Here is a 23,123-nt window from a genome sequence, read left to right as displayed (position 1 = left end):
GTGAAAAAAGTGTAGCCATGATATCCTTGAATTTTTCTGTCCTGTCAAAATGACAAAAAGCTTGTCTTTATGGCTTGAATTCAATAGTGGTGTAGAGCTAAAACAAGAAACAGTGCAGATTTTATAAAGGTATGAAGATTAGATGTGACACATTGAAAAGATGTGTCTAAGATGTGAACTTGTAGTAAAACCTTTTGCTTGTGATTTGTTTCTAGTGTTGTTTTCTTGAAAACCTCAGAAGTGGGGGATGTGCTTCTGAGCTGAAGCCTGATGTAAATCTGTTTGGAATTCTCTGCTTTTTGAGTAATCAGAAATTACAGTTTTCTTTTATCATGATGAGGGAAGTCACAGTAATAAAAGGGGTTTTTTTTGTTAGAGGTAGTAGCAAGTAACAGGGGAAATAATGACAGATGCTCCTCTAAAGTCTGAGACCTTGGAGCTGCTTTTTTCATTGCTCATTAGTTGCAAAATTTATGGGGAGAGCAAGGATTCCTCTGGAAGGCTGTGCCTGCACTCTGAGGATGATTCCTATCTGTAAGAGTTTCTTTATCCCTTCAACCATATACTCCCTTAGCAAAGGAAGAAAATGTGTACTTTGCAAAGTGGATGTCTTCAGAAAGTTGGCTGTTTTTATGTCATTTGCAAATGTGGTGGGTTTCCAAAGACCACAGGTTGATTTTTAAATAATTCTGTGTATAGATTCATGAGACCATGGTTTTCCAGATCCTTTGTTTCAATTCAATTGCCTCTAAAGTTGCTCATAATGGGGCTTTCTTCAAAGGCTATGGAGTGCACAGACCATGTCCCAAAACCAGGAAAATCTTTGAAATATTCTTATATCCAGCCCATCTATTTTTTAGGGCAAAGAGGTTTGCAGGGTCACTGTTCACATTCAGAATTATCCATCCTGAATTGAGCTTAAGAAATAATAGCACAAGGCCTCCAGTGCTTGGCCCAGCAGCAGCCTCACAGCTCCTGGTTTGTATATCAAGACAACCACCCATTCCTCAGACTTCAGCTAGTAGCAGGCATTTTCCTGGCAGTATTGTTTAAGTTATTTAAATTATGCCTCATTTTTGGAAGTGTTCAAGGCCAGGTTGGATGGGGGTCTGAGCAACCTGATCTGGTGGAAGGTGTCCCTGACTGGAGCAGAGGTGTGGAACTAAGTGATCTTTAGTGTCCCTTCCAACCCAAACATATGATTCTATGATATTTTTATCTAAATATATATAAATACATAGACGTTGAAAAAAAATCTTAACAGTGTTTTCTGGTATCTCTTACTAGATCCTTACTTTAAGGAAGAGTTGCTAGTACTTCGCTTTTTTTGGGGGTGTTTTAATATTTTTTTTCAATATTTTTATGCCACTTCTCTGATGTCAGAGTGAATGACTGTAGTAGAAAATTTATTTGGAAGTATTTCCACACAAAGTGTCTTCTTGTATGAAGATTTGGCTACATAATGTTGTAGAGTTAAAACTATTTTGATCATCCAGACAGGCTTCTGGATGGGAAAGCAAATGTGCTTTTTGTGAGTGTGTGGGTGTTCTTTTTCACTGGTCTCCCAGGGCAGGCTGGGAGGGAGATGCTGGTATCAGACACCAAAGCTCTGCAGGCATTTGCTGTTCCAGAGAAGATTTAACTTCCAGTAATATTTCAGATTATGGACTAGGAATTTTCACAATAATTTGTTCTGGTAATGCTGCTTCAAGCCAAGCTGGTGTGCAGAAATACTGGTAATGTCTTCTGGCCTTCATGAGCCATGCACAGCAGCAGTCTGGAAGTGCACCTGGCTGGGCAGGCCTTAATGCTGAGATGATAATCTCTTGATAATCACCAGGGCCCAAAGACAGCCAGAAAGTTATGGCTCATATGGAGTGTTTGTAAGTGATAAGGTTATCACTGACTTAATATGCATAGTTTTCTTTGAGATGTCTAGATTTAATGTTGAAAAGCATTTGGTAACTGCTCTGGTGTGCACCTGAGCCAGAAATCAGTCACCAGTGATTCCAGATTGGCAGTGAAGTACATATTCCAGCACACAGATGGGCTTCAGCCTGGAAGAAATACCAGCTTGAATAAAACCAGACACAGATACACCTTTATGCAACTTGTGTGTAATAACATGTGGTAACTATTAAAAAAAGAAGAATAAAATGCTATTCCAGTTGTTGTATATGAGAGGTAATTACTTGATTAATTAATTGCCAGACAGCTGAAGATAACTTAGAGGAAAATAAACATGTACCTTCAAGCTGCTGCTTTGCTTCAGGTTTCAATGTATCTGTGCTCTGTAGTAGAAACTTATAGAGACTGCTAAACATTGTGCAGATAACAAGTAGCTACTGCATTGTTGTAGTAAGTAAAATATCCTGCTGTTTTGGAGTGAACTTAAGGAAAGGAACTAATTCTTTTATTTTTCATCTCAATTCTTTTTGAAGCTGCTTCTGGTAAAAGGAAACAAAGAGATTCTCCCACAAATTGCAAAACGGAAAATGAGCGAGTTGCAAAAAAGTCAAAAGTCAGTTATGTAAGTATTGTGCTTTTCTCTTTGTGCATTGTAAAATAAATGAAATTACCTGACTTGGTCAGTGGCAGTGGTGTGTTTTATCAGAAAATTAAGTCAAATTATATCTTCCCATCTGGATGGGAATTTTGTATTTCGTTTGTTGTTGCATCCATTCTGAATGGAATGACCTACTTTGTTCTTTAGTGCTTGTGGCTTTGTATCACACCAGCCAGTTCACTGCTTTTGGTGCAAGTAGTTGATGGCAGGTAGCAGTGTGGGAGGCTCTGAGCACTATTCAGTTTTTGTGAGCAGCGGTGGGAATTACAACTCTGGATCACTTTTCCTCCTTGGGTCATTCCTTGTATTTCTTCAAGCACATGAAGTTAACATATTTTGCTATATCTATTGCTATTCTTTGATAGAGATGTTGCTTATATATTTGAAACTATGACTTGGGGAAATCTTTAAAAATAATGAATTGGTTGTATTTAAAGGAATGGCTGCTTTGACCTCTGCTACTAAATGGGAGCTATGTCATGATCCTGGTGCATTCAGGATGGTATTTGGCAGCTTTGCAGAGTCCTGCAGTGCTGCCATGAGGCCATCTCCCAGGCATCCCAGGAGACATCCTTGAAAGCCGCTTACATAGAAAAAGAGAATTATATATAAATACTGGAGGCTGGATGAAGGAGGATGACTGTTGAAATTTAGGCTACTACTGTCCTCAGACAGAACCAATTAAAGAAAACATGGTTTTCTATTAAAGCAAAAATACTACAACTCATTTGTAACTTCTTCTTCCTGAAAGAGATGTGAACTGAGTTTGTTCCTCCTCACCAGTCCCCTGGGTTTGGATATGAAAGGAGGCTTCAGTTAGTTATTAACCAGCCAGCCTAGCAAACAGTGCTCCACTGGACCTGGTTTTATATATCAACTTGATTTCTGTTCTTAATAGTTTCATTACAATTAAAGAGGGAAGGTTTAGAAAAAACCAAATGCAGAATATGGATTTTTGGAACTCATTCTAGGGAACTGCAGTGAGAACTTGCATGTTTTTTTTCTTAGTTTTGCTTTTCCTTGTGGTTCCTAAGACCAGAATGTACTTGGGCAGCTCTTCTGTGGACTGTAGCTGCTCTCTTAGTGACACTAACACTCACTGAGGAAAGGAATAATGTCCTCTGTTATTCAGAGTGCCTCTGGGTGATGTGGTTTGTGCTCCGTCAGCCAAGTAAGTGTTGGTATCTGCTGTGGACAAGTAGCTCTGTAACCACTTTGCATTCAGAGCTCCAGGAAGGAAGTGATGTAGTTCTTTGTGGTGAATACAAAGCAGAGCAGTTTGTGGCCCATGGAAGTTTTGGCACTTGTTAACTTCCATTTTGCAGGCTGGTAGTAGCTGTTAGTGAAGCTATTGTTGATGAAAAGTTTTACCAGTTTTTGATGTGACTCCACGATGCTGACTCCACATAATATTTGTGGAATTTTTTACCCATAAGTCTTCATATAAACACACCATTTGATGTGTTTGTAGGCTGTGGTGGGATAAACACCACATGCTTAGTAAGCTAATCTGATCACCAACCCTGACATCTTCTGCCTTAAGTATCATCCAGAATTGCTAAGAACTTTTGATTTTAAACAAAATAAACTTGACAGTTGTATATTATTTATGTTTAGGTACATGATTTTGCGCTCTGTATGCTTATCAAGTAAAAAGTCCCAGTTTTTCATGACTGAAGACATTTTCTATGTTCGTGAAAGTTTTGGTCTTTGATAATTGACTGTTGACTAGGAATCACTTAAGCTTGAGTTTGTCTAAAGTGCTTTTGTCATTTAGAGTAGCTCTTTAAGGATAAACAATGCTGATGAGGTTTTCTTCTGTTTCTGTAGTTGTAATTAATATTAAACCTAATAGGTACCTTTTTTAATGTAGCTGGATGACTCAGAACCCAAAAGACAATGGGAGAGGCAAGAGATGCTTGTGAAGAAGTTGCAAAGTACATTCCCTGGATTGGATAAGGAGGTGAGCTGATGTCTCCCTATAGCACATCAAGTTTTGAGTTCTTAAGAAAACTGCAGCTGTTGATAGTCCATATGAAACAGTTCTTTTACAACAACGCTTCCAGGAAGAGCCCAGGATAGGAAGGTTTTTACTGTTCCTGCTTTTACAATATAACTTGTCCTGAGGTGAGAGCTATGGGATGTAGTTAGGACTACAGGGACCTTCTCTTCCTACATTTCTGGCCCATGACAGGGCTAGCATAGTCAAATTTGATGACTTACTGTAAAAATGCAAGAGGAAATGATCCCTCCCTCTCTCCTTCTTCTCCCCCAGACTGCTAAATATATTTAGCACTTTGTATTACTTCACTACCTGATGGTCCTCAGCAACTATTTGAGCCCTTTCTGTACTGTGCTTGAAATTGTTGGAAGCCAAGCTTGTTCATGTGGGTTCTTACACTTTTGAAAAGTGGAGTGCAGCTCTGCCTAAACTGAGTGTACAAAGAAGCTGAAGGGTTTTCTCACTTTGATTTCTTTTTATTTTGAATCATCTGATTTACAAGGGTTTTCCTTGCCTGATGTTACTAGGCACAGAAATTCAGCTTGTGCTTATCTCACCACAATGCAAAATGTCTTATTTTTTACTAGGAGCTGAGAGAGGTACTTGAGGAACATAACTGGGTGTTTCATGATGCACTGGAGGCCCTGAAAATATTTGCAGACGACGAGGAGGGTAAAGACAGATGTATAATTCATTTTATCCAAACGTGAAACAGACTTGTGATGCAAATATTTTTCAATGTTCAGCAGTGACAGTCCTGACACCATGCCTAGAAACTTGCACTTATACTTGAAATCATTGTTACAGGGAGGATGAAAGGAGGCTCGATTTTTCTGTATTTTTATTTTTGCTCTCTAACTAGGGATAAATATGTTTGCCCTGCTAATACAGATAGGTATGAAAAGTTGTAATTACCTATGGGTATCTTTTAAAATATATTTTGGTACATGTCAAAGCTGATAACCTGCTCCCTTCCTACTTGTTTAAAAAAAAGTTTTGTTTTTTAACTACACAATTTGTACAATTACTGGTTTCCAAACCTGTAATTGCAAATAACTGCATAGGTAACAAGTAATGTATGCTATTTTGTCAATTTTAAAATGTATTCTAGGAGAGGAACATCCTAGAAGCAGGCCTTAAATTATGCAACCCATCTGTAAATCCCACTACTTTAAATGTGGTAGGGAGCAAACCCAGTGATTGCAAGTAAATCTGCAAGTTATAACTTAAGTCCTATTTAATGAGTTGATTACTTTTCAGTGTGTTACGCAGCTGTCAGATATGTACATGTTTTGCTGTATCAGCTATTTAAGTGTTCTTGGGACAGGGTAGTGTTCTTAACTGGATTCTTCAGTGGAGAGTGCTCAGGAAGTTGGGTCCTTGCTGCTGCCTCTGAGGAGGCAGATGTCAGGGTTGGAGTCAGCAGCAAGCTGGGATTGGAGAGAAGAGAAACTTCTGTGCTGCAAGCGTTCTCTTGCAGTGAAGGAATCAAAACCCTTACAAGGTGCTTCTGAAAATTACTTTCTTGTGTTCAGATAAATACCTTCTGTCTTATTTTAAGGCAGCTGAGTTACTTTGGTTGGAGATATCTCATTATTTGAGGTTTTTTAGCATGTTTTCATTGTCCTACCCCAAATACTGTACTAGAATGCATTAAAATGGAAAGCATGTGTCATTTTCTTGGTGAAAGAAAGCTTGTTTTCTCAAGTCAGCAGAATTAATATCTCTGCAGTCAGGTGCAGTGTGACCAGTATCTCATCTTAAGAATACATCAGAGTTCTTAACTGTTTGCTCTGAATCAGAGCTGCTGCACCTCACAAATATTACATTATGTTGATCATCTGTATTTTAAGCTACTTAAGACCTTCTGCTATTTGACCATTCTACAAATGAGCTTTACTTACCTTGTACTCACAGTTAGAGCTATTTGTATATTTTATACAGATTTGCTTTTCTGTTCTCTTAGGATCACCTGCGTTGAGTTCTTGTGTATTAAATGCTAGAACTGTGTTTTACACATCTGTAGGTTTTATTTTGGAAGAACAACTTGTGTTTTCATCAGCCCCATACCAGTATGCATTGACTTGTTGCCTTCTGTGTTGCATGCATAGGTGTGGAATTTCCTCCCAAAAGGAAAGTCGCTGACTGGACCGAAGCCTCCACTAAAACCCAGAGTGAGGAGAGTAAAGATAAGATGAAGCAGAAGGCTTCTGAGAAAGAGCAGAATGGCTTTCAGAAAAAGGACAAGGGCAAAAGGAGCATTTGGAGTGCTGAGAGAGAAGCAGAGCACACGGAGGATGAGTCCGCTTCCGAAGATGGCGGAAGCTCCCTGGATGAGGACTACAGCAGCGGCGATGAAGTGATGGAGGATGGCTACAAAGCCAAAATCCTCAGCTTCCTGCAGGATGCTTCCCTGAGTGAACTGACTCTGATTCCCCAGTGTTCTCAGAAAAAGGCTCAGAAGATAATAGCGCTCCGGCCCTTTAACAGCTGGGAGGCTCTGGTAGGTCTGCATTCTTCCTTTCCTATCCCCAGCCTGCCTAGAGTCAAGGTGGCTTCAGCCTAGGGAGGCTTAGATGGGTGGCCGTATCCTCATTAGGCTGAAATGCTATGTTCCTCCTAAGCCAATAGCATTTCAAATAGTGTCATATGACCTGATTTTGAATGAATTAAGGGGTGATTTTTCTGGAAAACTCAAGCTGATTGGCTGACATTACTGTCACTCACTCTGTAGCACAGAAAGTTGGTTGATTTCACTGCAGAAGGGGAAATTAGAGCTTTCACTTGAGAAGGAGGTGTTTGCTAGCCTGTTCTGAGCTCTTGCAGCTGAAAACCCATGCAGGAGGGAAGAATGTGGCAGGACCTTTACTGCAGACACTTGTGCAGCAGCAACAGCAGCTTCCAGGGTAGCTCCATGATTGAAGAAGCCAGCATGGATATTTTCAATTTTAGGCAAGAAATGGTCGTTCTTTTTTTTTTTTTCTTTTGTGCCTTTATTCTACTGCAGCTTAGTGTCTAGCATGGTTTTGCTAGCTAAGCAATGCAGCCATTTTCAGTGGAATGAGCTGCTGTGTTTTAATTATGAAAGGTAAAGCGTCAGTAGGTTAAGCCACAATCCACCACGGAAGGGAAAACAGTATCTGCTGGTAAGTACATTATCTGCTGTCGCTCTGTTGTTACTTTCAGATGTTTACCATGGCTTTTTTGTAGAGTTCACATTTCATACAGTTTCAGTTAACTGCTAGACCTCAGACCTGCTAAGAGCAGTGTCCCGGTAAGAAATTTGAAATCTTACAATCTGTTACAGCAGATTGTCTTGATTTAATTTATTGGTACTTTGGATTTTAAAGCAGTAACTGTGCACAGGCCTTTTTACAGAGTAATTGATGTTTTTCATCAGTGTGCATTCTGAGCCCCCCCGCTGATGTATGCAAGAACTTTTTCAATATGTGTAAAACAATAACATTTATTATTCAGTGTGTGAAATATATTGCCATGAAAGAATAAGAGATACTAAACAGAATTTTAAGGAAAACAAAGTGATCTTTGTGTGTTGTGTTGTAAGGGAAGGGGGGAGACAAAAGGACGATATGTGAAAAAAATGAGTTACTGGTATGCTGCAAAAGAAATCCGTTTTGCCCCAAGCCTTTGGCTTCTCACAGAACATCTGTCATACAGCTATTACTTTCTAAACTTGTTGGATTTTGTCTGAGCTTAATTCTTTGCACAAGTATTTGCTACAGGGCTCTTCTCCTTTTCTGTGTTAAATATTTTACAGTAAAAAAAGACTGCATGGGCCTGTTTGCATTCAGACTTTGTCTTTCATGAAGATTGCTGCTGTCAGCAGCCACATGTTTATGTAGTATTGTGAATACTTGCCCAGAGTAGAGGTGGTTTGCAGCAGATTTCAGCAGATGTTTTGTATCAGTGTGGATTTAATTGTTTATAAAGATCCAGTAGCTCAGTAACCCAGTGTTTTCCCTACCAATTAATAAGGGTGGTTAGAATAATGGGGAGAGCTGATTCAGTTAGAGCATTAAAGAAATTGGCTTGGTTTTAAGTCTCTTTTTATTGTAATGGTATCTTGTATAACACAATGTGAAGTACTACAAGTTGTTACCACTTGTTCATTACTAGAACTGAGGAGGATATTAAGACTCTCAGTCTGAGATTAAAAATAAAGCCTACTTATTTGTAAATTGAATGTTTTATTCCAGGAAAACATAAATGAGAATGTCTTTTCTTATTCTAGATGTGGGGTTTTTTTTTTAAGTTGGACTAAGCTATTTTGTTTCAAGAGGATTTGAATTAATTTCATAAGCTCATAAGATTAATAAGAGCACTTGGAAATACTTAGTCTTTGGAGTAGATATTTCAAGTGTTTAACTTGATCTAGTAATGCTTAAAACACATATAAAAAACTTAGGAGACATGGTTCTCAAAATAATGGGAGAGAGCTGAAATTGTCTTTGCTTACAAAGAATAATTCATTTGGCAGTTTAGAAATGCCTACACTGTAGGTCAAGCACATTTTCCAGGAGGAAACCTGGAATCTTTTCCTAATATCCAACATCAACTTTCCCTGCCACAGATTCAGGCCGTTTCCTCAGGTCCTGTCCCTGTCACCACAGAGAAAAGATCTGTGATTCCATTACTGGTTCCCCTTGTGAGGAAGTTGTAACTGCAGTGAGGTCTCCCCTCAGTCTCCTGTGTTGGCTTCTCCCCTCTCTCTGCTGTTGCCTTTGGGATCCCGATGATACTCCACTGGCACACATTGTGGGCCAGCAGACAGAATGGTTCTTTCCTTGATGGAAGCACTTCTGGGCTCCAGTTGCCCTTCCTCCTCGTCAGAACTCCTTTATACAACTTGTTGGTGCTTAATATATTTTAATATATTCTCATTTCCCAACTGTGGGATTGCCTGCCTTCACTACATGCCAAGAAAAAAAAGCAGAGCCTAGACTGGCTCCCAGAGGAACTCAGCTGAGGTTTTGGGGTCTGGGTTGGTGGTCTTGCAGTTTTCTGCTTCTTCTGGTAAATGTGGGAGAGGAACTGGAGAGGGTTTAATGCTGTCCTCTTTCTCTTTTTTGAAGGTGTATAACTGTTACCTGATTGGATTTCCTTTTAGTGTAAAAACATATGTGTCAGTGTAAGACTTGCTATATCCTCTCATTTTTGTCATTCACAGAATTATTCTATCACAAAATAAGCTGTTTTACTTAGCATTTAAAGACTTTGTGGTCTACAGAAAATCTTAGAGAGTACACACAAGTTAATGTGCGTGTTCTGGAAATGTAGTGAAAAGTGTTACATTGAAATGCTGACACAGTGCATCACTTTGAGGGGAATGGGAGAGCTGAGCTGTCAGAGCTTGCTGTACTTGTCCATCCTATTCTGTACACTGCAGCAGTATATGAGCTAGGAGGTACAGACTCAAGGGAGAGTAGCTCCACCTTTGTCATCCCATTTTGTTTGGCTGCACATGTACAAACTGCCCCAAAAACCCAACTCCAGAACCACTGCACCAAAGCCAGCTGAAGGGGAGCAGCAAATGCATCAGATTAACTGCTTACAGTGGAAGTGGTGTTTGTTGATTGAGGCTGACTTTCACCCTTAGGCATTAAAGGGAAAGCCTTCATCATGTTGCTGGCGGAGTAAGCTCAGGCAGAGTGTGCTGGTGTGGCAATTCCAGGTGTGCTGGGAAAGCTCATGGCTTCAGTTTCCATGATGGCCTCACATTTTTGAGCCTCATTTGAGAAAAACTGAACTCGGGAGGGTATCAGAACCTCTAGAAAGCAAAGGCCACCTGTGGGATCAGTATTTTGAGCAGGGTAACACTCTGTGTTTCACATGCAAACCTGTGGCTAAAGTATTTCTTGTTGCAACTTGGACGTGGATGTTAATGTGCAGACATGAAACAATACAATTTCTGTTAATAACAGATGGCTCAATTCTCCACACCTTTATTTATGGATTACAGGATTTCTATTCATGCCAACCAAAGCTTTAGTCATCAAAACAAATGTTGAAATTTTGTAGGCATCTATTAAAAACTGTGTTCTTTTTTTTTTTTTTTCTAAATAGAGGTGTCTGTTTAGAAAATTTTTTTACAGGTATTGAAATGTGTATCTTAGCCTGGTCTAACTTAGGAGTGTTGGTATACTTTCTGGGGTTTGTTTAAAATTTAAAAAAGCACAAACAAAAACATACCCCTGGACTGTAATTGCCTCACTCTGGTTATTTTTTTAAATATGTCTATAATGAAAGCTGTTCTTTAAATTCTGTTTGTAATCTGGTCATAGTCTTCACCTTAACAAAACTTACTTTTACTCTGCAATGTGACAGTATTGGTGAGCTACTTAACACATAATAGCTGGATCATATGACTCCTTTTTTATGGAAGGAATTCTTGGAGAATATGTACATATGAAGTCTTGCGCTAAATTTTAACAGATGCCTGGTCTAAAATTCAGAAAAATCTGTGTGAAAGCTACTTCTGTTTTAATACAAGAATGGTGAATCCAAAGCAACTTGTATTCTTCAATTCTTTAAATACATTATTAAAAAAAAAAGCCTGTTCTTTACAGTGAAATATGCATAACTGCTTGAGAAAATATCATAATTACAAATATGACCCCAGTTACTGCAGAAATATTTTTAGTGGTAGGTTTTACATTTTCTGCAGGTGGCTCTACATGGAATTTAGGAGGAATCGATGGGCCTGAGGGGCCTGCTTTGATACAACTTGAGGCTGCTTGTCTCTGACACAAAATATTCATACTGTGATGAAGATCTGAAATGTAGAGGAAGGAAATACAGTGTATTTATAGTGTGGACTTGAGGAAGCAAGTGGTGGAAGTAAGGCTACTTTGTACTGGCACTGCTTGGTGACCACAAAATACCTGCACAATGCCTATGTCCCTTTGTCTACCTTTGTGGTAGAGTTAGAACTGGAACCAAGTAATGCTGAGCCCCAGACAGACCCATAACCAAATGTAACAACCTTCATTATAGATTCGTTTGCCTTGATGCCTGCATTATGCTTCCATCTTCTGCCTGTAGTGCCTAATAGGGTCTGTTTGAAAGGACATCTTAATGAAAATCAGTTCTTTTTTTTTCTTCCTTTTGGGGTTTTGTTCTGTTAGGGTGCCTGGCCTTCAAAACTGGCCTTTGCACTGTGTTGCCTCCTGTTGAGGATTTTGAGTTTCAATTGTATTTTATGTTAGTAACTCTTCAGAGAATTTTTATCACTTAAGATTTCAAGCTTCATAATGTGAGGAGCTTCGATGATGACCTTCAGTATGGATTCACGCAGTTTGCAGTGGGCCAGATGTAAGGAGTATATCGAATTTTGAGAGAAGATGAGGATGCTGTTGCTGCCTACTACTTGAATTATTGCCTGCAGCAGCTGTGGATTTTCACTGCAATTGCTATTACCACTGATCATAGATTTTTAATTATTATTATTTTGCAGTTTACTAAAATGACGAAGACTGCTGGTTTGTCAGAGGATATTGTGTGGAACTGCAAGGTACTGCTGAAGGAGAGGGATGTGGTTCTAAAGCTCATGAATAAATGTGAAGACATTTCCAATAAGCTGACAAAACAGGTAACCAGGATTACTAGAGATGGAGGATGTGGATGGAACATAGAGCAGCCCTCCATTCTGAATCGCAGGTATGTCTCATTTTTATCCTTTAGAAGGGTGTTGGACAATAAGGTGTTCTTGAAGACTGGGATTTTCAGAACTGTGGTCTCTAAAAGTAGAGTTGCAGATTTTTGATACTTAGTAGCCTTCAGTGAGAGCATCTAACATGTTTTTTAAGTGTATCAGGAAAGCTGGAGGACAGGAAAAGAGCATTAAAATTGTAACGGTGTTTTATTTCCTCCAGTTTCAAGTGAATGTAACAGCTAACCTTAAGCAATGGAATCATGAGCTGTCAACTTATTTCAAATAAAAAACCCAAGCAAACCTGTGTCTGTAATGGGGGACAGATTTCAAATAGGATTTGATTTCAAAAAATGCTTAGTTGAAACAAATCTGAGCAAACTGGGCAGGTTTATCAGCTGAATGAAAGACATTGGTCAGGAAGTGCGGGTATACCAATCTGGAACTCTGTATCCAATCAGAGTGGCAGCTGGGGTGTGTTGTGGGGAAGGATTTATTTCAGAGAGGTAAATCAGTAAGGATCTCCAAATGGATATTAGGAGGAATGTAAATGGATATGGATATGGTGGAGGGTATTATTCTAAGGGCTAGGAAACGTAGGTGTGTAGTGGGAAAGGCTAAAGTAGCAGCTTGAATTCCAGTTGGATGCTGTTGCAGAAGCAGAAGCTTCTCAGCTGTGTGAAAATAAAGCCTGGGAGGAAGGAGGAAGGATGTCACTGATGCTTCTTCTTTGGAAAAAGTGCTGAACTGAGTGACTTGCTGTTGAGTGTGTTTGGGTTTTTCTTTGGTGCTGACACAAATAGTAATTGTACAACAGAGCAAAATTAGGGCTGCAGCTGCAAAATGCCACTTAATTAATTGTGTATTTTAGAAATGAGTCTTTCTGTAACTGCTTTTATCTGGTTGTGTATCACTGATTGTAGAAGAGAAGTATTTCTTGTGTCATTCACTTTGATCATTTAAGGTCTGTGAAAATGGAGATAAGCAACTCAGTTGTGTACAGGTGACTGATTAAGAAAGTTTGTTTTTCACTACAGAAAGAGGTCAGGAGTGCATTAAAATAAAGGCAGTGTTAAGTCTGCCAGTCTGTGATTACCATAAGTGTAAAGTTGTGTTTCAAGGAGAAACAAGTAAAAGGTGGTAATAAGCTTGCTTGTTTTTAACAGTTTGGAGCTGAAGCCATATCAGAAGATTGGTTTGAACTGGTTAGCACTGCTGTATAAGCACAGATTGAATGGCATCTTGGCTGATGAAATGGTAAGTGTGAAACTGCTTATTTAAGAATTGTTAAAATTTTGCAAAAAAGACTTTGTTAAATCCTTAAAAATTAAAAAAAATCCTAGAAACCTCCAGGAGATTATAAGTAATCCTGAATTGCAAACAGTTCTCCAAGATCTTAGAAGCTGCTGAGCTCCTTTCCATTTGGAAATCAAAGGTAGCCTAAGATTGATGGACACTTACAAATCACATAGTGTCTTCTGGTGCAATGGAACCAGTTTCTACCACAACAGCTTATTTTCAAACCGTTGAGTTTAACATCTCCTTGCCCAAAAATATAATTAATTCTACAGCATTTAGTATAGTGACCCCCCTATTTTCTCCATTTCTTCACCAGTTTCAAAACAGGCAGATAACAATACAGGAAAACCAAGTGGGTAGAAACCTTCTCTTCTTCTCCAGAAACAGCATTTCCACCATCTCTTGTCATGGCACTCCTCATCAACGTTCAACTAAGAGACACAAGCTTATGGGTTTGAGGTTTTGTTAAATGCTGACACCACCCGTAGTTGTACAAAGGAAAAAACTTACTGATGCAGCTGCTGAATTTGTGGTCTGTTGTTTTTAATCCTGGCTGTTGTTTCTCTTCTGATGAACCATGAATGAAAGCACTGCTTTGCCTTGCTGTTATTTAGGCAGTGTTTCTCAACTTCTCTGTTTCATATTAGTAAAAATATGGAGGTTTTGTGGTAAATACACAAAATTTTTTAATTCATGATGCAGAAAACAGGAAAAGTGAATGTTGGTGAAAATATAGGCTTATCTTTAATCTGATTAATTGATATTAATTAATATTAAATTCCACTTCAGAAGTAGCTGGAATAGCCAGTTGTACAAGTGGCTCAAATGGAAATTAGCATTTAGTTTCCCAATAATCATTTTTCTGCACCATTGGCTCAGGAATGTAAGTTTTTGGAGGTAATTTGAGGGATGAACTTGAAATAAGATGAAAGACTTCATTAATTGAAAAGATCAATCTTTGTTCAAATATTGAGCAGAAATTATGAAGAAGTTTGATTGAGGTTGTGCTTAAGAAGGAATTGTCTTCTATAAAATTGTTTAGTCAGAACAAATTTTCTAATCAGATTTCTCATCTTTACTGGGCCATCACTACACTGTAATTGTTGTATGAGTTCAAAACAATTTTATGTCACGCAGATTGTAAATTTTGTTTAAATGGTTTTATTTTCTCTTAGGGCTTAGGAAAAACAATTCAAGCTATTGCATTCCTGGCTTATCTTTACCAAGAGGGCAATAAAGGTCCCCATTTGATAGTTGTGCCAGCTTCAACATTAGGTAAGTTACAACCTTCAAAAATAGTTTTGTTAGGGCAAAAAGAACCAAACCAATCATGGACATATTGTAAAGCAAAGCTAATTTAATGAAAGAAAATTGTATTTTCTTATGATGGTACCCAGCTCCTTAAGTAATTTGAATTGGAATGCAGACCATACTGCAGGCATGCTTGTTCTGAATTAATTAGATTTAGCATGGAACTTTTTTAGACAATCTGTCTGCTTCAAAAAAAATGAAGCTGCTTGTTACAATCTGAACATGTGTAGCAAAGTAGTCTTTTTACTTATTGAATATTGGCTGAACTTGTTAGTCTTCAGGCTGTGCTTAGGGTTAGGTTTCATGACATTTTAAATATTCACTGGTTTTTTTTAGTCTTTACTGCACAGCATCTGTCAAAGCAGATGCAAATCCTGAAATGATGAAGCTGTCTTGTGTGTTCTGATGGTTTTATGGCCTCAGTTGAAATTGGAGAGAGTATGGTGGAATTAAATGTTAGCAAAGTGGATGAGGTTGAGCAGAAAATGGTTCTTGATGGAATTAAATTTGGATTTATTGAATGATGAGGGAAGTAACAAGTTGTATTTAGAAAGTAAATGCTGCTTTAATATAAAATACTTACTTGGGCTTCAAAAATTTCTCTTGATGCATCAGAAAAGTCTCCAGTTGTACAGCTTAAGTTTGAAATCCTCATTTTTAGTGTGCTTTCAAACTCCACTGGAATCTGCTTTTAAAAACAGCTCTTAATAATGCATATATCACTTAAAACCTGAGGTGTGCGTAGTACCTGAACAAAGGTGCTTTTGTAAAGTCAGTCTGAGTTCCAGTTGTAGAGACAGGTTGGAAATGCCTGGGCATTGCAGTCTCCTGGAATTTTCCTGACACTATTCCAGAGGTGTCTTCTCACCCCTGAGCTGGGTCCCTCCCCTTCCCAAGCGGCATTTAGCAGAATCCCCCTTCTGCTGGGGTTTGGGGTCAGCACTTATGCTGGCTGTCAGGCAGCTTCCCCTTGGGCACAGCAGTGCTGCCTGGGGCTGCTGTGCTGCTGCACACCTGGAGCTGTACAGCAGGGATGTCAGGCCTCTGCCTGCTACCAGAGGCACTGTCTCTCCTGGTGACATACTTCTGCAGGCAAGTACTGACAGATTAGGAGATTTGCTTTCTGGGGATTTAACTGTCTAGGGAAGAAACCGAGCTGCAAAGTTACACATTGTATTTATTTCACACAGTGATTACAGACCGTGCAGGGCCTGTTCCTGCAGGAGTTTAAAGTGCAAGCTGGTTGAGCTACTAAAGCCCAGTTGGGGTTGATTCAGCTTCTTACTTAGCAGATTCAGTTTCTTACTTAGCAGTTTTCCAGTTTTAAGGCAGAATGTCTCTTAACCTTTAGGAGAATTTAAAGGGATTGGCATTAAAATCAGATGTTTGGGTTGATGCTGAGGTGTGAAACAGCAAGACATAATAAATTATAAATTACTTGGGTTTTGTTTTAATGTTGTCTTACAGATAACTGGATAAGAGAAGTTCATCTGTGGTGTCCTGAACTGAATGTTCTCTTTTACTATGGTGAGGAATCTAGTTAAGAAGTGAATCCAGTAATGCAGTTGCTTGCATGGCCAGTGTAAGAAAAGATGAATTGCTCATGGCAGTGTTGTTTTAAGACAGTTGTTGAAGTACACAGATTTATTGATGAGTGATTTCTCTGCAGTGTTTTTAATTGTTACATATAACAATTAACGTATATAAATATATTTAATTGAAATCATTTATGATTTGTCCTTCTTTAGGATCCCAAGAAGATAGGAAACATCTCAGGTTGGACATTCACAATAAAGTCGTTGATTTCAACGTGATTGTGACTACGTACGTACAGTTAAAACACCACAAGCAGGGAGCTTTATTGAGGGCCTGCTGACCTCTAGTGGTGTAGGAAACCAGACCATTTTAGGAGCTGGGTTTCGCATAATGGTTAACTAGGGTTTTAGGATTATGTAAGAGATACTGTGTCATAGGTGCTTTAGATATCTGTCTGTCAGCATGTGTATTACAGATAATATTACATTGTAATAGACTTCAGCAGAGTTTTAGGAAATGATACTGAGAGCATTGGCTCATAAAATAAACTGAAATACTTTGCCAGTAATGAACTCTGTTGTGGTTGGTTACTTCCAGGCAGTTCTACTGCCCCTCATGTACTTTCTCCATAACTCTTATCAATATTAGAGAATTTAATTTGATTGTGATAACAGTGCATTCATTTTCAGAGAGAGACTAAGTGCAGGTGATATTTGTCTCTGACAGATACAACTCTGCAATCAGCAGCTCTGAAGATCGAGGACTGTTCCGCAGGCTGAAGCTTAACTATGCAATTTTTGATGAAGGTCACATGCTCAAGAACATGAGCTCCATCCGCTACCAGCACCTCATGACAATTAATGTAAGAGGTTTGGTTATGGCTGGGTTAGAGGGGACAGCTCCTGGCTTTTCTGTTTGGTAGTTACAAGCAGGGGGAAAATGGAATATTAACTGTAATGTTCAAATACACCTAACTTTAGAGGAACTAGAGTATGCAAGTGCTTTTAAGTGTTGATGTGGTCTAAGGAGTAGATCCTGCTTTGTGATCACTTCTGGGACATGAGCTCCCAGAGAAATGTAATAAATTCCCTGTACCATCTACCACTACCATTACAATGATGGTAGTGCCTGAGTTTCAGTATTAAGCAAATTCCCCATTACGTCCCATAGTAGTGAAGATTTTAAAGATGCTGTTCTGATTACTTGTGCTGAAACCTCGTAGTACTTCAGGACCTGCTCTGATAGGACTACTGCAACTTGTTTTTCAAGTTCATGCTTTCATCAATAGCCTTTTTGAAAAGCTAATCTTTAAGCAATAAAACGTGCTTGTACTTGCAATTCAAAGCTTGTGCTTAACTACTGTATGACATTAGAGAACTTGGTATGGGAGCAGCAATTAGCACAGTCATCAGGAGGAAGAAAAAGTACCCCAGACAACAAAAGAAACCCAACAACAATAACCAAAACAAAGCCCAAACAGAACAATCAAGAAGAAGCCTAATAGACCCAGGAGTGCTTTTTTAGTTGTCGTAAATTGGTGCACAGTTCCCCACAGATCTGTAAACAGTTTTGTTGACTTAACAAGGAAATTATTCCATGAGTTCCACATATATTATAAGTTTAAATAGTTATCATTTAAACCAAGTTCATTTTCTCACTTCTCCATGGCTGTGGTTTTTTGCCAATAATATTTTCTAGCCCATTTGACAAATGTTTCTCCTTGCTCTTTGCACTTTGGACAAACAGGCCAAGAATCGCTTGCTGCTCACAGGGACTCCAGTTCAAAATAATCTGTTGGAATTGATGTCCCTCCTGAATTTTGTCATGCCCCATATGTTCAGCAGTAGCACAAGTGAAATTCGAAGAATGTTCTCTTCAAAAACAGTGAGTACCATGAATTCTCCTCTTGAAAATAACTTCTTTGTGCTAGAAGACTGCTATTGCTGCGCAGCTTCTGTTTCATTGATATCTTATGGAAAAAGGTAATGTGATTATGAAAATCTACAAAATGAAATAATTGAGTACACCTTTTAAATTAAAATATACTGCAACAAGGTATCTTTGAGTATTAATGGTCAGGTGAACTATGCCTGTTTTGGCTGGGGTTTTCATCAAGTTAGAGAAGTTAAGATGGTGATGTTACAGCTGAAAACTTCACTCTGCAATTGAATTCTTTCAATGTTTTCCTTAGAAGAGTGCTGAAGAACAAAGCATATATGAGAAGGAGAGAATTGCACATGCAAAGCAGATAATAAAGCCATTCATCTTGAGAAGAGTAAAAGATGAGGTAACATTTTATCTTTAGAATGATGGATTTGAGTTATCAAAAAAGCCTGATAATCTCTGAGACTCAACACCATAATATGAGATGAAATTACTTACTGATCTTAGAAAATGTTAATGGGCACTTGCAGACTTCGGTGGCCTGAAGGGGGTAACACTGATTAGCAGGGGAGTAGATCCCCAGTACTGCATATAATAAATATTATTTCATGCAGTTCTGGAGTGTGCAGACCATGTTACTTGATGGGGAGGTTCATGTATAATCTAGGTCAAACCTGGGTTGAATTGCCGCCTGAGTTAATGAAGTTGCAAGCAGTGAAAGGAGCTGGGATGAGGAGAATTACCAGAGTATCATAACAGCTACAAGAGAGTGCAGAATTACTGATGGTTCACAATCAGTAAAACAATGCGGGTTTTATCTGGTATCATTTTGTTTTGTCAGGTTCTTAAACAACTACCTCCCAAAAAAGATCTCATTGAACTGTGTGCCATGTCTGATAAACAGGAACAACTCTACTTGGCTCTTTTAAACAAGCTCAAGAAAACCATTAACAGTAATGGTACGTAAGGGCCTTGTTTCCTTTTGGTGGATTTTGTCATGCTGACACATATGTTGAACATGACTACAGTCTTTGCTTTGTAGAAATGTCTAATGCTCATAAACTGTCTATATCCCTTCTATGAATTTGTTTGAAGTTCAGTAATAGGTGAATTTTCAAACTGAGTTCTTGCAAACAAAGCTGTGCTGAGAAATAAAAGTGTTTCAGATGGTTCTTTTCTATAGTAGTTCAAAGATGCCTTCTTTGTTTACAGAGAAAAACTCTGATATGGGAAATGCAATGATGCAACTTAGAAAAATGGCCAATCACCCACTTTTGCATCGTCAGTACTACACAAATGAAAAGCTCAGGACAATGTCCACCCTCATGCTCAAGGTAAGGGGATGAGATTCAGAAGCAATCCTTCATTGTTCAGAATTTCTAGTGCACGCTTGTTTCTTTTGTGTGTTTTGTTGTCAGGCTTCTGGTCAAAAATGTGTCTTTGCCATGCTTCATTCATTGTTGCTGCTTTTTATTTCTCTGCATCTGTTCAGTGCTCTAGTCAAGCTCTGTAGGTATTTAACACTGATTTTTGTATCGTGAGAATGGAGAGAACAGTTGTGGGGCTGCAATTATCTCCTTTTCATAAACTCTGCCTTAGCACCTCTTCCCTCCACCCCAGAATTTAAACCCGAAGTGTTTATGGAAAAAATTTTAGGTGGGCACTTGAGTTTAGTACCTTTCTAAGTAGCAAGAACTGAGTAGTACAGAAGTAAAATAGGGAAGGCCTAAGTTTGATCTATTAAGGTTTTTTTTTTTTAATTTGTATGAGGTTAATGGCTGAGGAGCTTGGGAAAATTGTTGGTAATGTCTAAAATATAAAAAAAACCTCAGCATGCAGCAGGTGTTCTAAAAAAGTTGCAGCTGGCTTTGAATATTCTTCAGCTTTGTCTTAAAGTGAAACCCCCCAGACAAGCTTGGGGAAGCAAGAAGTGACCCATTGAAAGGTTTTTATCCCTTTTTACTTCCATACCATCATACTGTCCAGATGTGGCTTTTTTTTCTTCTTTCTTCCAGGCATGACATTCCTCTACCCACCCTACCTCTTGGGCTGGGCTTTCCATGTCTTCTACCATCTATCCAAGGATTGGACCTCCCTTTTAGGGAATGTGTCTTCAGGGGAAGAGGTCTGATAAAAGGGGTAAAAGGTCATAGGGCTTGGGAAATAGGTAATTGTTATGAAGGTTTAGCATATCCTTCTTAAGTTTTTGGCAGCATAAGTGCTTGTGAGAGCTAAACTGTGAAGTAATTATCCTCTCCTATGAACCTGAAGTTGAGATTTCCTCTTTCATTTCTTGCATGAGCCAAGCTCTAGCATTTGTCCATGTTTAGGTGTGCTACTTTTTTCCTTCAGAGATTATGGATGTTATTGTGTGGTGATTTTGTTTTTAGTTCTCTGGTGAGGTTGTGTATTGCATTATTTCCCTTTGTTTTTGCTAATAGGAACCCACACATTGTGATGCTAACCCTGACCTTATCTTTGAAGATATGGCAGTAATGACAGATTTTGAGCTGCACGTGCTTTGTAAGCAATATTCTCACATCAATGACTTCATGTTAGACGTGGATCAGATCCTGGACTCTGGAAAGTTTAGAGCATTGGAACGCATTCTCTCTGACCTTAAAGAGAAGGTATTACAGATGGCTGAAGATTTTTCCTGTCCAAAGAGTGTCTCTAAATAACTGGTTAAATTATTATCTGCCAGCTCTCTATGCAACCCAGTTGCTTTGCTGTGGAGTTTGACAGTGTAACTTAGTGCATGTGCAGAATTGAGAAGCAACACTTACAGCTTTTAATGTGCAGCCCTGTGTATGCACATCACTTTAGAGACAGCCAAAATAAATTTTCCCAGTTTACCAGGTTTCAGAGTATTCATCCCAAGTTAACTACTCTATTAATATATGAAGTCTTGCATAATTTTCACACCTCATGGATTTGGACATTCTCTTGGCAGTTGAATAACTGTATTACATTAGAATAATCACGTGAGTGTTACGTGGAAAGGGAGGAGGAGGTCCCTGCTTGAAGCCCTGCCCAGAGATTCAAATAGGTTTATTTTGCAAATAACTGTGTGCCCATATTGCTTCAGAGTATCCTGAATTTGAGCAGGAGGGTGCTGTGGATCTGACTATTTCAGACAAAATAGGGCTACTCTGTGTATTACATGAAATATTTAAATTTAAGTTTTGAATTAAAGTATTTTGATGTTTATGCATGAAGTGATCTGTTGCTTATGCATTTGATATGTGATTTGTTTGAGCCACCTAAGTACAAAGTAATTAAAATATTACTGCAATAGCAGTCAGTGAATTAATGCAGAACTACTGGATATGGAATCTGCACCGCAAGTCAATCCTGACTTGATGATACTCAGCTTAGTCTTTTATTTTGGAAAACAGGGATTGTGTGACAGTAAAATGACATATTTGCATCAATAAAGAATTTTTATGCTTCATAGTTGACACGTTTCAAAATTTTTGCTTTGCTTTGTCCTTTTCAGGGTGACAGAGTTGTGTTGTTCAGCCAGTTCACTATGATGCTGGACATCTTGGAAGTTTTTCTAAAACACTGGCAACATAGATATATTAGGCTGGATGGAAAAACACAAATTTCAGAGAGGTATGTGACTCTTGCCAAAAATGAGAGAAAGTGAATGTGTTGGAGAGGGGGAGGTGACTTTGGATCCTTACCTTTGTTTTCCAGCACAGAAGTCTGTGCTCACTGGACACTGACCACAGAAGGTGTTTAATGTTGAATTTCAGATCACCTTAGTAAGGGTGAGGCTGAAAGATGAGGTTTAGGTGGTGGGGTTAACAGTCTTAGCCATGGAAATGAAAAATATGTGTCTTCAGCAGTTCCTGTTGTATTTGATTTCTGTCAGCCTGTCATAACTCCTGTGGCTATTCCTTGGAAGTAGAGTGTATCTCTTTCACAACAGGCAGATACATTCCTTTGTTTCTCTAGGACAAACCTTTCTGTCTGTCCCTGCAGCTGAAAATGTTTCAATGCTTTTCTTGTTTGAGCTGAACTGGTTTTCTTTCTTTTAAAAAGAGAGAATTTTTGAAGATTTTTTTTTGATGCTTTTTCCTTCATTTCAAAAAAAGCTGTCATTCTTGTTGTGATGTAACTTCCCATGTAGAGCTGATACCTGCCTCTACCCTTGCATGTGCAGTTAGTACAGGAGATTGTCATGAAGCGAAATTCATCCCCCGCCTCCCCATTCATTTCATTTCAGTCTTGCATTGTCCTCTCACTGACTCTTTGTGTTCTGTGATCATCAAAAATCTTTTTCAAACCCTCTTTTCACTCTTTGCTATCCATCTGTCACTCTGTATTTCTCTGGTCACTGCAGAAGACTGTTGGTACCCTTTTTCCTGCTGCATAACATCTGTACTTTGGAGCTGCTGTGCAGTGCCATTGTCCTCTCTTCCAAAAGACCCTCCCAACTTCTGTGTTCAGCTCTGGAGCCGGTGTGGAGTGTTTTCCAAGGCCTGATGCATGCTGTCTTTGTGTTCTGCAGGATACATCTGATAGATGAGTTCAATACAGACATGGGTATATTTGTATTCCTTCTGTCCACCAAAGCTGGGGGCCTGGGCATTAATCTGACCTCGGCCAATGTTGTTATCCTTCACGACATTGACTGCAACCCTTACAACGATAAGCAGGCCGAAGACCGGTGCCACAGAGTGGGGCAGACACGGTAAGAGTTTTTCAAATGACAGTGCTTGGTTTTCCTTGGAGGAGAGCTTTCAAAGGAGGCTAAAAGGACAGTATTTATCATTAAAAGTTCTGAGCAGAGACTTGTGTAGAGCAGCTGTGGGTTGTGTGGGAGCTAGGAAATGTAATAGTCTTAG

General features: G+C 38.9%; 1 protein-coding gene across 4 annotated transcripts in view; it reads left to right on the top strand.

The window, feature by feature from the left end:
• The window catches only part of SMARCAD1 (SWI/SNF-related, matrix-associated actin-dependent regulator of chromatin, subfamily a, containing DEAD/H box 1), a 41,879-nt gene that overhangs the window by 16,969 nt on the left and 1,787 nt on the right, over window positions 1-23,123 (top strand). For 2 of the 4 annotated variants that reach the window (XM_064711056.1, XM_064711059.1), the window contains 17 exons: window positions 2,442-2,530; window positions 4,440-4,529; window positions 5,156-5,240; window positions 6,680-7,071; window positions 12,043-12,245; window positions 13,404-13,494; window positions 14,712-14,811; window positions 16,315-16,374; window positions 16,596-16,671; window positions 17,110-17,245; window positions 18,130-18,267; window positions 18,575-18,670; window positions 19,109-19,226; window positions 19,480-19,601; window positions 20,709-20,897; window positions 21,767-21,885; window positions 22,787-22,969. In XM_064711056.1, coding sequence (XP_064567126.1) covers window positions 2,442-2,530; window positions 4,440-4,529; window positions 5,156-5,240; window positions 6,680-7,071; window positions 12,043-12,245; window positions 13,404-13,494; window positions 14,712-14,811; window positions 16,315-16,374; window positions 16,596-16,671; window positions 17,110-17,245; window positions 18,130-18,267; window positions 18,575-18,670; window positions 19,109-19,226; window positions 19,480-19,601; window positions 20,709-20,897; window positions 21,767-21,885; window positions 22,787-22,969 — 2,287 coding nt within the window. The remainder of the gene's footprint in view (window positions 1-2,441; window positions 2,531-4,439; window positions 4,530-5,155; window positions 5,241-6,679; window positions 7,072-12,042; window positions 12,246-13,403; window positions 13,495-14,711; window positions 14,812-16,314; window positions 16,375-16,595; window positions 16,672-17,109; window positions 17,246-18,129; window positions 18,268-18,574; window positions 18,671-19,108; window positions 19,227-19,479; window positions 19,602-20,708; window positions 20,898-21,766; window positions 21,886-22,786; window positions 22,970-23,123) is intronic. The other 2 variants (XM_064711057.1, XM_064711058.1) reach the window with 2 other exon arrangements.

This window comes from Zonotrichia leucophrys, chromosome 4 (assembly GCF_028769735.1).
Source record: "Zonotrichia leucophrys gambelii isolate GWCS_2022_RI chromosome 4, RI_Zleu_2.0, whole genome shotgun sequence".
Lineage (NCBI taxonomy): Eukaryota > Metazoa > Chordata > Aves > Passeriformes > Passerellidae > Zonotrichia > Zonotrichia leucophrys.
The sequence above is the reverse complement of the archived record's forward strand: the minus strand, read 5'-3'. Positions and strand labels throughout refer to the sequence as shown.